The sequence below is a fragment of the Pelophylax lessonae genome (genome assembly GCF_965119305.1).
Source record: "Pelophylax lessonae genome assembly, chromosome: 2".
Classification (NCBI taxonomy): Eukaryota; Metazoa; Chordata; class Amphibia; order Anura; family Ranidae; genus Pelophylax; species Pelophylax lessonae.
In genome coordinates, this window is record NC_138769.1 from 312662868 (window position 1) to 312678140 (window position 15273).

The 15273-nt window shown below is 44.7% G+C and overlaps 1 protein-coding gene across 2 annotated transcripts in view; it reads right to left on the bottom strand.

Annotated features, from left to right (window-relative positions):
- The window catches only part of RNPEP (arginyl aminopeptidase), a 41872-nt gene extending 27136 nt beyond the window's left edge, over nucleotides 1-14736 (bottom strand). For both annotated transcript variants that reach the window (XM_082246267.1, XM_082246266.1), the window contains exon 1: nucleotides 14375-14736. In XM_082246267.1, the coding sequence (XP_082102393.1) occupies nucleotides 14375-14734 (360 nt within the window). In that variant the 5' untranslated portion in view covers nucleotides 14735-14736. The remainder of the gene's footprint in view (nucleotides 1-14374) is intronic.
- Nucleotides 14737-15273: the final 537 nt, after the last annotated feature.

Sequence of the window (15273 nt, forward strand, 5' to 3'; positions counted from 1 at the left end):
CACTAAAATCCCTGCATCTATAGACCCCCATGATCTAAGACTAACCTATCTAACCCTGTAAAGAAGAAATCCGTATACATACCTTTTTTGAAGCCGAGCCGATCCGATCCGGTCCAGTCTCTAGCGACGGAAGCTCAGCAGAGGACATGGCCAACAATGGCTGTGAAATGAATGGGAAGTGACGTCACCTATAGTGTTGCTATGGGGCTTTCGTTGTCGAATGTGTCCTCTGTACCCACCTACACAGCGAAGCCGCTGCTGACAGCTCACAGTGGGATCAGGTCGGATTGGCTTCTTTACAGGGTTAGATAGGTTGGTGTTAGATCGTGGAGATCTATAGATGCATGAATTTTAGCATTAGGTTTGACTTCTCCTTTAATGCATTCTATGCATTAGGATAAAAAAAACTGTCACAGCCGCCCTCAGCCTCCCTAAATTTTACCTGAGCCCCATCTCTATTCAGCAATATCCACGAGTCCCTCAGCTGTCCGGGACTCTCCCTCCTGATTGGCTGAGTCACAGCAGCGGGGCCATTGGCTTCTGCTGTTGTCAAAGCCAGTTAGCCAATCAGGAGAGAGAGGGGCGGGGCCAAATGGCAGCTCCGTGTCTGAATGGACACACGGAGCTGCAGCTGGGCTCGGAAACCCCCATAGCAAGCTGCTTTCTGTGGGGGCACTCGACAGGAGGGAGGGGCCGGGAGCAGCAAAGAGGGACCTGAGAAGAGGAGGATCTGGGCTGCTCTGTGCAAAAGAACATGCTTATTATAATAATACACCAGTTCCCAACCTCTTGGCTACAAACGGTATAACTATATCCTTAATTAACTCCTATACTGTGCCTAATATGTCCTGCTTCAATGTTTTATAGAATCAAGCAGATTCTAAAGTTGGCCATGAACCTAGGATACAGCAGCAGAAACCCCTGGAAAACTCATGATGAAAGATTGGTAATTTAGGGATCATTTACATTTGTAGTTTGGGCGGGGGGGGTAAAACTCAGTGGCTAAGATGCCTTTTTACTGCCCCTCAACCACTCACCCTGTTACTGCTGAGGCCCGCCAGGCAAGTGGAACTCATTCAAGTAAATGGTGCCATGCAGTCTCGTACTTAGGGGGGTTAAAACAGGCAGGGAAGTGGCGATACAATACCTCCTCACCACTGAGCCTATTTCTGTCTGAAGAGCGATCTGAACGCAGATCACGCTTCAGACAGCAAAGCAAGTCTAAACTAGGCCTTAAAGTAAACCTCTACTGAAAGAAAAATGTAGGGTGCACTGCCAATTTCTTTTTTTGAGTCATTCAAGTCCACTGAATTCAGTACTTTGAGTCATCAACCAAAACAAGAGTGTAGAATGGGAGCCATGACTATTTGCTGCAAAATTGTTCAGTGATTCAAGAAGCCAGGGACAGCCAAGAAAATGGTACTTCCAGAAGGAAGTCAGCAAAACCTTTTTTTTTTTGTCTGCTCGCTATTCTTTTACCCAAAACAATCCAGGGAAAGAACGTGTTGGATATGTTCACTCCTGCTCCCAACTATATTCAAATATATGTGACTATTTGGCAGTTGATGCCTTGAAATCAAACCATCCTTGTATGTCTATAAACAGCCCTGATTACATTGAATTGTGTTGACCAACTGCACTTTCTAGCACACAACACTATTACCATAGCTTTATACAAAAGGGGAACAAGATATGCTACCCATCCTTAACAGATCTATTCTGTCACTTTTTACTGTAACTGTACTGTCACCCTTGTTCTGTAAAGTGCTGAAGTGTTGGCGTTATATATCCTGAATAAATATAATATTAAATTATTATCTAGGCAGCATATGAACAGTTCTGCCTGGTAATAATGTAGGCAATGAAAAGAAGGATGTAGTAACACTGCTCCCCTGTAAAGTTCTAGAATGACAGCTTCAAAGTGAACCAAAAAGAAACAAAATGTACTAGCCATGGTGTGACAGTACTCACTGTTACTGGGAGTGAAAGACCAATACTAAATGGTTTGGATTGCTTCAAATGGGTTCTGGGTTTAAAATTATGATAATGTGTATTGAACTTCAATGTCAGAGACAGGCTCTCCCTATTGTCTGTCTATTGTGGTGTGATGTGGATTCTGTTAAGCCTGTCTGTCCCATTGCTAATTGGTAATGAACTTCCATATTGTTTCTGTCCAGATAGCTAGATAATTAGTTCAGGTTAATTCTATTTCTGTATACAATTTCATCGGCATATGATAATGTAATCAGGCAACCCCTGACATGATGGGGTAATTTGATCAGGAGGGGGATGTGCTCATGTGTGTATAAATTGAGTGTGAAACTGTTCAATAAAGGGAAAGGTTCCAAAACTTATACAAGCTAATTTGTCGGCTTGTTTTGTATGAGGGTGGCTGGAAAATCTGATATCTATGTTTAAGACTAAAAGAAGCCGTATACTGACGGAAGTCCATAAGTACAGTGTGGGTCGCGGTTCCGTTACACATGGCTTTAGAACATCTTGAAAAGATAGGAGTAAAGTAGAAATGCCAAGCACTGCAATATATATCTGTACAGAACACCTGCCAAAGCAAAAGTGAGGATCAAAGGGCTTTACAAAGGTGATAAATTGTTGCAGAGTTAAGAAAATGCTACCAAACATTTGATTAGCAAAGCTTTACAAAAAAGAACTTTGTACAAGTGTAAGCACTGCGACACAATCTGGAAAACAGCTTCTTACATAAATGGGCTGCAGCAATAAAATACTACAAAGGAGCAAAGCGCCAAGTGTAAAGTACAAAACCCATAGCTGGTCATAATCCAACTCCTATTGTTCCGAGTTCAGTAAAAGCAGTTTTTAATGCATTTTAGAGACCCAACCCATGTGCTTTGCTTTAATGCCTAACCCTTTGCAGCATAAACGTACTTGTCCTTTGCTCCTACACCACCCTGCTCAGGGCCACAAGCCTGAGGACTCATTCAGAAGGGTGGCTCTGCATCTGGCACAGCAGCACTCTGTGCTCTGACCACATACAGACAGGATGATTAGCTACATCCATTATGAGTGCAACCAGAACCACCAAACTGTCTGCATTCGGGGCCAGTCAGAGCCATTAATCGCATTTAATGATTCAGATGAGTGGTTAGATGTGAACAGAGGAGGTGCCAGTCATTGATTTGTACAGGGTACAAATCTGACCAAACAGCTCCTAACCGAGTGTTCATGGAGGTAGTTTCTCTGCCAGAAAGAATCAAAAATTTTCCGCCAACCACCAGCCATGAGAATGTTTTTTCTTTAAGTAAACATGTTATAGTTACCTTCTCTGTGCAATGGTTTTGCGCAGAGCAGCCCCATCCTCCTCTTCTCAGGTCCTCTGCCAGTGCTCCTGGCCCCTCACATGCCGCTTGCTGTGGGGGCACTTGTGCATGTTCGCTCCCGAGCCACCTGCGAGTCCATAAGAAACATACACAGCGCGGCTCAGCACCCTCCCTCCCCCCAGCTCCCTATGCAGTGTCTCAGCCAATGAGGATGAGAGAGCAGCTGCTCTTGTGCATGTCGCTGGATTGAGATGGATTAAGGTAAGTATTGGAGGGGGGGGGGAGCTGCACACGGAAAGTTTTTACCTTCATGCAAAAAATGCATGAAGGTAAAAAATACCTTCAGCCTTTACAACCAAATATTAGCAATACTTGCTAATTCTGGGTATGGTGGAGCAGACCATAGCCAATCAGTGAAAGTCCCTGCACCTTGTATCCTTCAAGGACCTTCCTTTTGCTCCCGGCAGTTGAGTGGAGCAGCAGGAGAGTGAAAGATGTCCCAAGTGAAACTCTGCAGCCCTGTCAAATTTCTGTAGCCATAAAGCAAAGCATTGTGGCCACAGCAAGCGCACTGCCCTTTCAAGCTGTAGTGTTAGTATTCAGGTGGGCGGCTGGTGCAAATGTGGTTCAGCTGCCAGTTTTTACTACCCCCTAAGCAGGCCCCATAAAAGAGCCCTCACTGTACCATACTTTAGTTAGGTATCATTCAAACCATGTCAGTTGAGTTGTGTGGATCTGCATAAATAAATCAACATAAGCGCACTTTGAAATTGATTGTTTCCCTTGTGCACTGTTCACACTATACATGTTCAGTGGTATTGTGCAGCACATGGCATCCGAGGCCCTGCATTGTGAATTGTGTATTTTCCCCACCTGGAAAGCTGCAGGTTTACAATACACCTGCCCATAGACATGAATGACTGTACTCAGGTAAACCAGCTTATACCTGAGTACAGCTGTACACATATGCAGAACCAGGGCTTTCTGGGTGGGGAACTATGCAAAAATGTATGTTGTAGGGGGGTCAGATGCCATGTGCTAAAGACAACTCAGTGTGGCATTTCACTGAATTGCCTCACAACTCGCTGCACTGCATAGAGTAGAATAGTGTCAATTTGTGACACTGCAAAAAAGTAAAAAAAAAAAAAACTCAACTGTTCAATGCGTTGTAGCAATTCATAGCACAGTCCCTACAAAATATACACCAGCGCATGCGTTTTAGGCCTGGTTCACACCTATTGCAGTTTACTTTTGATCCGTTTCTGCAGTGCTTTTTGCACATGCGTTTTTTTATGCGTTTGTCGCATTTTGTATTTTAATGATTTTTTTTTTTTTTTTGCCCAATTTGTTGTTGGGCAAATTAAAAAATGCAAAATGCGGCAAAAGACACACTACATGTCCTCTGCACGTACTCCATTAAAGTCTAATGAACCAAAAACGCATCGTTTTGTGTTTAAAAAGTCCCTGACCCTTTCCAGAATTGCAGCCACTGACAAAAAAGCATAGATGTGAACATGTCCCATAGGAAACCATGTTAAATGGACTGTAGTGCGTTTCTGCAAAAAGCAGTAAAAAACACATAGGTGTGAACCAGGCCTTATGCGTGATCTGGTGTGAAAGAGCCCTTGTTCTTTAGTAAATCATGAACCTTAAATAGGGAACTGTGTGTTCCTGTCTGGTTAAAATTGTGGAATCATCAACATATATATGGAAGTGAAATAGTTGAGTCAGCAAAGCTATAAATGAGAAGGCAAAGTACGCACAATGCCTAGGTGTAGTAAAACAAAAAAAAAAACTCAGCACAAGGGACATGACATACTATCATCAGTGTGATGTGTCCTTTGTGCTGCTGGCTCCTGGTTTTGGCTCCTAGTTTTGTTGAAATCTGCCTTCAGAGATCCCCCCTCTACCTCTGTAATCTTCCAATTAGCCTAGGGACCTGTCATTTGCACTTGTCAAGAAAGCCGAATATGGCTGCCCTTTCTGCCAACCTCCTCAATTTATAGAAGCTGTATTATCTATGAATGGAGGGCAGATGGATGAATGCAAGATCGGTCTTCTCCAATAAAAGAAGCTATAGTATGGTTTCTATGAATAGAGGAGGAGGGCATAGTTTGACCCCTTGATGAGTGCCTGTCCAAATAAAGGACTCTCGGCTCTATTAACCCCCAGCACCAGAATTTTACAGAAGTGGGAGTGGGGGTAAACTACTTACCGTGCTGAGAGTGTGCTCCCAACACAGTAGCCAGCGATTACCGGAAAGCTCCCGATACATACTAGCGATCGGGAGCTTCCTGATCACTTGACAGCCAATCACAGCAGTCACATGACCCGAATGCCCGCCTCCCGTTGTTACATATATTCCTCTATAGCAACAAAGGGATGCACTGATACCAATTTTTTAACCCCTTCCCGCTGGCCACCTCCTGGCCCTTTAAGGTTTCTAAACAACGGGAGGCGGGCATTCGGGTCATGTGATGGCTGTGATTGGCTGTCACGTGATCAGGAAGCTCCCGATCGCTAGTATGCATCGGGAGCTTTCCAGTAACCGCTGGCTACTGTGCTGGGAGCACACTCTCAGCACGGTAAGTAGTTTACACAGGGCCACATATATGAGGCCATTCGGCATGAAGGCCCACACTCCGCACATGTGCTTTCGGCGTGTGAAGAGGTTAAGACGGAGTACCAAGACTTTTTCTCAAGTACTCGCTGATACCAATTACTGATAGTTTTTTTTTTGTTTTTTTTTAACACCAGTGTGATTTTTCATGCGATTCTACAGTTCAAATCGCATGACAAGTCGCACCCCATTGCTGGCAAAGGAACCTTTCAAATCGTGCAACTCAAGTTGTTAAAAAAAAAAAAAAAAATCAAAAAAGTTTCCTGCACTACTGCAAAGCCACAGATTACTGTGATTTGGACCTCCGATTTCATTGCAGCTTGCGACTCCATTTAACACAGCTCAATGCAAGTCGTACATAAGTTGTGCACTTGAAGGTATCGGTTTTAGTACAATAAATAAACTAAGGCTACGTTCACATGTAGGCGTTGCTATTTTATAGGAGTTTTTCAGGCGTTTTTTATAGGCATTTTTACAAGCATTTTTATTGCAGGTGTTTGGAGGCAGGTATTGACATCTAACAAAAACGCCTGTAATCTGCCCAAAAAGAAGCTCATGTACTTTTTAGAGCGTCTGGTGTTTTGTTCAAGGCGTCGGAATGCTCAGATGTGAACAGGGGCCATTGAAATGAATAGGATTTGTCTTGTTGGCGTTATTTGAGCTGATCCTAGAGCAGAAAAGCGCCCAAAAAACGCCTACATGTGAACGTAGCCTAAGAGTATGGATAACCCCATACGAAAGAAGGTACCCACATGATCTAAGTAATAGAACTAGAAAATGACTATTTTCATTAAACAGCATTTAAGAAAAAAGTAACATCACATAAACAAAAAGCACCACCTCCAAACACTATGTAAAAATGACAACGTTGTCATAATATAAAAACAAAGAGTCTGGACTCATGACAGTAAAATTTAAAGCGGAGTTCCACCCTGGGAATACTTTTTTTAATAAAAATACCCCCGGGACAGTCAGGGCTAGTACATTCTACAATGGATAGCCTCTGATCTGTCCCGGGTTGCACTTACCTTTTAGGAGAAATACTTACCTTGAAAAAGTATTGTCCAGCGCTGCCATCTCAGGTGTGGGCAGCTTGAAGCCAGCGCGATCCTCTTCTGTGTCCTCTTCCGCCTTCTTCGGTCCCACGATGCACTGCACCGGCCCCGCCGTCACTTCCGGTGTGCACGCGTCATCCCTCCACAGCTTCTGGGCATGCCCAGAAGCTGTTTAGAAGGGAATGACGCGCGCGCCCCGGAACTGACGTCGGGGCCAGTGCAGGCACATTGATTCCTGGAAGCGATGACGTTCAGCTCCCAGGAATCATTGGATGCCAGGAAGTGACGAATCGCCGTGGCTGCCGAGGGGAGGAAGAAGGAAGTAAGGTAAGTATATTTTCTTCTATACGAGGTAAGTAAAAAAAAAAAAAATTGCAATTATCCATTTGTTTTTCAGGTGACCCGGAGCGAGAAGATGGAGGTAAGTATAAATTTAGGGTGGAACTCCGCTTTAAATACCAAACTGGTTAGTCTGATCTCTGATAGCCGTGCTCAATAACAACTACCTCTGCTCATGGGCGAGTTTTAGTACAAGCACTTGTGCAAATGCTTAGAACTGGCACAGCTAATGGTATCGCTACAACGCTAATACAAATCCACTTTGTGTGCACTAAATGCCTTTGAAAACTCATATGTAGACATAGGCATTTACAGGCAAAAACAAAAGCCCTGGTCTTGCCCACACCTTTTTTATCTTTTCTTTCTTCGCTTCGGAGCTTCTTTGGGGCGACCCGGAGCGACCTGCATAGACTTCAATGTTATGAAGTCCGTGTCGGCTGCTCCGAGGTCGCGGGGCGAGCAGCGCGCCGCGACCTATGAGGTCGCCCAGCAAAGTAGCATCGCCCCAGTGTGAACGGGGCCTAAGTGTTTGATTTTCTTAGCATATCTGCAATCTCCCAAATTTTTATTTTTTTTCCCAAAACATATCGAAATACCTAGCCCAATTTTGTAATTTTGACATGTGTTAGTAAACCTGTACAGATCATGACAACTACTTTGTGCATCCAAATGGATTGTACCATTTTTTTTTTTTTCAGGACAAACCGGGCTTTTATTTGGTGGTAAATAGAAAGGAGAATCTTGTGTTTTTTTTTTTTTTTTAATCAAAGGAAAACTGTCCGAAAATAGTAAAAAAAAAAAAAAAAGAAATATTAAAAAAATTGTAACTGTATATGTCTTGCTACTACCATAACCTAACAAAGAACAACCCAAAATAAATTCTCCTGCTCCTGACAATCACAGGGATACCACATATGTGTATATAAGTTGTTGTTTGTACCCGTAGTACAGCCCACAAACAATAGCGCACATTTATTTTTTTTAATCCTAAGGGGCACTTAGGCCCCTTTCACGTTTGTGTGACTTAAAGCAATGTCTGTGTAATGTTTAGGTCTATGGACCCTCAAGTCGCATCAAAGTTGGACCAAAGTAGTACAGGGACTGACTTGAAGCCTCACAGATATGAACGGTACTCATTGGAACTCATAGGGTACAACTTGTCATTCGACTTTACAGTCCCAAATTGCAGGACAAGTCGCACAAGTGTGAAAGGGGCCTGATACTAATTTAAAAAAAAAAAAAACACCTGTCCAAAAAAAATATTGATACTGACCTTGATCCAAAACTAACGCTGGCACAGACCTAGATCAAACCTTGATCTAGGTTTTTTTTATTATTATTTATTTTTTTTCTACACACGCTTTTTTATTATTATTATTATTTCTGAGCAGAGAAAGATACAACGCATATCTCTCATCCATTCAGAGACAGAAAACACGGGGGTGGGCTTCACAGAGACTGATCACTGTGGTAGCCAATCGAAGGCTATCAGCAATCAGGTGACTCGGAATTAGAGCTGTACGATTCTGGATAAAATGAGAATCACATTTTCTTTTGCCTAGAATAAAGAGAACGATTCTCTCATGAATCTCGGCATTTAACAAAAAAAATTGGGCTAACTTTACTGTTTGTTCGTTTTTTAAATTCATTAAAGGGTATTTTTTTCCCCAAAAAACTGCCTTTGAAAGACTTCTGCGCAAATACAGTGTGACATATAAGATTGCAACAATTTCCATGTTATTCTCTAGGGTCTCTGCTAATATATATATATAAATTTAATGTTTGGGGGGTTCTAAGTAATTTTCTAGCAAAAAATACTGATTTCAACTTGTAAGCAATAAGTGTCAGAAAAAGGCTTAGTTTTTAAGAGGTTAAACTGCCTTCACAGACGGAAGTTCATTCCTTTGATCTAAAAGAAGGAAATGATACATTGTAAAACATTGTGTTTATAGTTATCTAGCAGCCTTTTAGTCCCGGTTCACACTTGTGCGAGGCGGGAACGCTGCAAATATGCAGCGTGTTCCCGCACCTCGATACCCAGGGGGTAATTAAAAGTTGACACCCCCAGTTGAGATCGCATATCGCAGTGCGATCTGCAAGTACGCACAGAATCGGATCGCACTACTGTGAACCGCCGTGCGATCCAATTTTGCTGCGGATAAAAAAAGAGGGTCATGTGCGTGTTTAGTGCGATTGCGGTGCAAATTCAGCCATATAAACTGTATGGCTGAAATTTGCACCGCACAGACATCGCATGTAATTTAGGAGCAGTGCACTCCGAATTACATGCGATCTCTGTGATTGCACTTAAGTGAACCGGTGTTCTAAAATTTAGTCGGACCCATGAAAATTCCAGACCCTCGTCACTTCCGGTTACGCTACGTCATGACCCAGCTGATGCGAGCCCCGGTGCGCATGCGCACAAGGCATTTGATTAAATTCTAAGACTTACGAACAGCTGAGAGGAGGAGGGGCTGAGGTGGGACGCACACATCGCTGCGGGATAATGTTACAACACCGCCGCGTCATCGAGCAAGGAACATGTTGCAGAGCTGACTTAGAGGAGGTGGGATGAAAGTGAATACTCATACTAAATAGTAATGATAAAAAATAATAAGAAATACTAAACATTTTTTATCATTACTATTTAGTATGAGTATTCACTTCCTTCCCGCCTCCTCTAAGCCAGCTCTGCGCGGCGGTGTTGTAACATTATCCCACAGCGGTCTGTGCGTCCCACCTCAGCCCCTCCTCCTCTCAGTCAGCTGTTCGTAAGTCTTAGAATTTAATTGGACCTTGAAAATGCCTTGTGCGCATGCGCACCGGGGCTCGCAGCAGCTGGTGGTGACGGAGCGTCCCGGAAGTGACGAGGGTCCGGAATTTTCACGGGTCCGACTAAATTTTAGAACACCGGCACTTAATGTTGATAAAGATTTGCCTGGAGGCTTTTTTTTTTTTTTTTTTTGACAGCTGAGAGTGAGCAGAGAACAGCTGTGTAAGAATCAAGGAAATGCAGTTTTAAGATCGGGAGGGGAAGGGGGGTGAATCGAGATCACGATTTTTTAATGATTAATCATGCAAATCTACCTGGAATTGGATGTTCCAGGTCCCGAATGTAAAACGGGTCCGGGGCTCTTGGTGAGCTCCCGGCCTCGGTGCGCTCCCAGCTCAAAGGGAGATACGCAAATATGCAGCCCCACAGAAAAAAGCCCAGTCCAGTGAGGCCGCATATTTGTGTAGGGTTGGGGTGAAGTGGATACATTTCAATGTTAGTTATATTTATATATTCTTCTTCCTATATCTTTAATACCTTGGGTATATTATAGCTTATGTTATTAACAATTTGTTAATTATATTATGTCAAGAATAAAAAATATAAAAAAATGTAACTGAAAACCCAGCTATTACTTTCTAAAAGTAGCAGTGACATCATAGCCTGGGTGGGGAGTAGAGCTGGGAGAGGGATCCAGCAGGCTCCACCCTCTACAGCAGGGGCCTCCAGCAGTTGCAGAACTACAAGTCCCATCATGCCTCCGCCTATGGGAGTCATGTTTGTAACTGTCAGCCTTGCAATGCCTCACAGGAATAGTAGTTCTGCAACAGCTCGAGGGCCACCAGTTTGAGATCCCAGTGTTCTATCAGAATACCGCTACCTATCAGATTATGCAACTGGAAGGGATGTTCGGATGAGAATAACTTACTGCGCATGCGCCATGCATTCCAACATGGCCGATATGCATTTCAATAGGTTTCCTAATGTGACAGAACACAAAGCAGCGGCGGACATCTTCTTACACCCAGGCAAGTCTTGAATTTTACAATTATTTTAGCAGTAAACTCACCTTATACATAGAATAACAGTATTAAATTAGGTGTTCTTGCCATACTATTATTTCACATTTATATTATTCTTATCATCGTGAAAGCCTATGGGAAAATGTGGCACCCTAACTCCTCCCACAGTTTTTACACTACATAGACAAGTAATATCCTGAAAACCAGTGGATTGTTCCCGATCGCTTTGCTATTACTTTTTGGAAGGTTTCACCGAATGGTATGCGAAATATCTGAGTTTTTGTGGCGAAATTTGGCAAAATTGGCCCCATAGGAATGAATGGCGGAATGTTCAAAACTAGAGTGGGGCCTGAAAATAGAGGGTGAGCGAAGACATCTTGCCACAATTTCTAAACTGCTACCACGGTGGCGGCAAGAACACTTCACACAATTTCCCCCGGAAATTGTACGTTTTCTAGCTTCTATTATTATTGTAATATAGTAAATATAGCGAGAGACCTGCAGGTAGAAGGTGGCGACGGCCATCTTGGTACACTCCTCACTGCTCAGCGACAAACTGATCATATAGTGAAATAGACTATTTCACTCGGTCGCGGTGAAACAGTCTATTTCAGTACACAAGGTGAGCTTACTGCTAAAATAAATGTAAAAGATAAAAAGAACCTTAAAAAATAAATAAAATAAATGTAATAATCAAGACTTGCGTGGGTGTAAGACGTCCGCCACTACTTCGTGTTCTGCCACATTAGGAAACTTGTGATGTATAACACCTTGCTCCTGCGCTGAGAACCCGAGCTCCCCAACCACTCTTTCCACGGGACTCACATTTGGCATCTCAAATGGCTAAGGCCTTGCTGCCCTATAGGACCGGGGTAGTCCAACAAGTACTGCAAACAAAGAAAGGGCGCACCGGCCTAGCGCATTATCCTCAATATAGGCTTTATTAATAAAACGCAACAATGACTACTCACAAACAATGGTATAAACCAGCATATCAAATCCGAATATCAGAAGCAGTCCATGTGAATGTCCACGATCCTTAACGGATGACGTGTTTCGAGGGCTCTGAGGAAGAGGCAAAGCCTCGAAATATGTCAGCCGTCATCCATTAAGGACAGTGGACATTCACATGGACTGAAAAGGGTTTAAATACCAGCGCTATGGAGTTTCAGTACTTTTTTGGACTAAAAAATGGTGGTGTAAGCTGCCCCCAACCATGGACTGCTCCTGATATTCGGATTTGATATGCTGGTTTATACCATTGTTTGTGAGTAATCATTTTTATGTTTTATTAAGACAATTGAGTACTGTTAAGTACAATGACCTCGTATGTTTTATTAATAAAGCCTATATTGAGGATAATGCGCTAGGCCGGTGCACCCTTTCTTTCTTTGTTTGCAGTACATTAGGAAACTTATTGGAACGCATAGCGCATGTGCAGTCAGTTGTTCTCGTCCAAATGTCACTTCCAGTTGCAGGATCTGATAGGTAGCGGTATTCTGATAGAACACCCTGCTCTACAGGCTGCCTGTAGAAGACTACAGGAGTAGGCGGAGACAAGACCTGTCACCCTGTACAAGGAGAGGGAACAACAGTGAGCGGTCTTTATTACAGGAGTGGGCGGAGACAAGACCTGTCACCCTGTACAAGGAGAGGGAACAAGAGTGAGTGGTCTTTATTACAGGAGTGGGCGGAGACAAGACCTGTCACCCTGTACAAGGAGAGGGAATAGTGAGCGGTCTTTATTACAGGAGGGGGGCGGAGACAAGACCTGTCACCCTGTACAAGGAGAGGGAATAGTGAGCGGTCTTTATTACAGGAGTGGGCGGAGACAAGACCCATCACCCTGTACAAGGAGAGGGAACAACAGTGAGCGGTCTTTATTACAGGAGTGGGCGGAGACAAGACCTGTCACCCTGTACAAGGAGAGGGAATAGTGAGCGGTCTTTATTACAGGAGGGGGGCGGAGACAAGACCTGTCACCCTGTACAAGGAGAGGGAATAGTGAGCGGTCTTTATTACAGGAGGGGGGCGGAGACAAGACCTGTCACCCTGTACAAGGAGAGGGAATAGTGAGCGGTCTTTATTACAGGAGTGGGCGGAGACAAGACCCGTCACCCTGTACAAGGAGAGGGAACAACAGTGAGCGGTCTTTATTGCAGGAGTGGGCGGAGACAAGACCTGTCACCCTGTACAAGGAGAGGGAATAGTGAGCGGTCTTTATTACAGGAGTGGGCGGAGACAAGACCCGTCACCCTGTACAAGGAGAGGGAACAACAGTGAGCGGTCTTTATTACAGGAGTGGGCGGAGACAAGACCTGTCACCCTGTACAAGGAGAGGGAATAGTGAGCGGTCTTTATTACAGGAGGGGGCGGAGACAAGACCCGTCACCCTGTACAAGGAGAGGGAACAACAGTGAGCGGTCTTTATTGCAGGAGTGGGCGGAGACAAGACCTGTCACCCTGTACAAGGAGAGGGAATAGTGAGCGGTCTTTATTACAGGAGTGGGCGGAGACAAGACCCGTCACCCTGTACAAGGAGAGGGAACAACAGTGAGCGGTCTTTATTGCAGGAGTGGGCGGAGACAAGACCTGTCACCCTGTACAAGGAGAGGGAATAGTGAGCGGTCTTTATTACAGGAGTGGGCGGAGACAAGACCCGTCACCCTGTACAAGGAGAGGGAACAACAGTGAGCAGTCTTTATTGCAGGAGTGGGCGGAGACAAGACCTGTCACCCTGTACAAGGAGAGGGAATAGTGAGCGGTCTTTATTACAGGAGTGGGCGGAGACAAGACCCGTCACCATGTACAAGGAGAGGGAACAACAGTGAGCGGTCTTTATTACAGGAGTGGGCGGAGACAAGACCTGTCACCCTGTACAAGGAGAGGGAATAGTGAGCGGTCTTTATTACAGGAGGGGGGCGGAGACAAGACCTGTCACCATGTACAAGGAGAGGAAACAACAGTGAGTGTTCCTTATTACAGGAGGAGGGCGGAGACAAGACCTGTGAGAGGCAAAGCTTCACATTGGATACCTGCACAGATCTGCAAGAAACAAACAGAGCAGTTAGCACTCAGGTGCCTGTTGTATTGGGAGGATATTTGTTTCGCTCATTGCTTAGCTACAGATGAAAGTGATAAGGTTTAAAAGTGAAAATAAAAGTAATGATGTATAGGAGAGGATCGCTCTCCAGGCCCTAGATTATGAATAGTAGAGGGATCAGTGTGCTGACATGAAGACTGTAGGAGATGGGATAGAGAGGACTCACCCCCGGGTTGTTGCCGACCTGGTAGTCTATGGTGATGGAGATGTTGCTCCCAGCTGGGACAGGCTCAGGCAGGGTGATGGCGGTAAGAGTACCATAGCTGGTAAAAGGCCGGTTCTCCCAGGTCAGCTCAGTCCTATCCCCGGCACTCAGCTCTCCCCACACACGCTCTATAGTCATACCAGGGTAAGAGTCCAGCCTGAGCTCTCTACTCTCCGCCATCACCTTCAACCCCAGCCTCTCCGAGCCGCTCAGCTTCCTGGCCTGGGTGTCCACGCTGAGCTCCAGGTGGAAGTGTTCCACATGGAAGTCCTGGTAATTGGAGGCCGTGGCCGCATCTTCCACCAGCCTCTGTCCGCTCATGATGCCGGGAGATAACTGACGGACAGCCAGGAGGAAGGCGTGTGTGACAGAGAGCTGACTGGCTGAGGGAAGGAGGGGTGTGTCACGGAGGACTGACTGACTGAGGGAAGGGGTGTGCTACAGGAGGAGCCCGCCTATTCCTTCCAGGTCCTAATGTCTGCCTCACTAGTAAAGTGGCTATAGGTTGCATTCACTAGTTTGTTAGGCTCTGTTCACATCTACAAATCTAAAAGTGGCGCTGCCTTAGAAAGAACTGAAGGTATATCTACACCAATGAGGAGCTTGGGTATGTACCTGGGGTGTAACTACAGGGGTTGCAATTGCAACCGGGCCCCATGCTTCAGGGGGCCTGTGCAGGTCCCCTGCAGTGGCAGCTGGTGCTCAAAATTTGGGGGGAAGGGGGGCGCAAACAAAAAAATGTAATAGGCATTGCTTTGCCGCAAAAAACGCTGTAAAAAATTGTGTGACTTTGAGGTCGCAAAAGTGTGAAAGGGGCCTTCAGTAATTAAGGTATAGTGTGCCCCCTTTCCATGCACAGT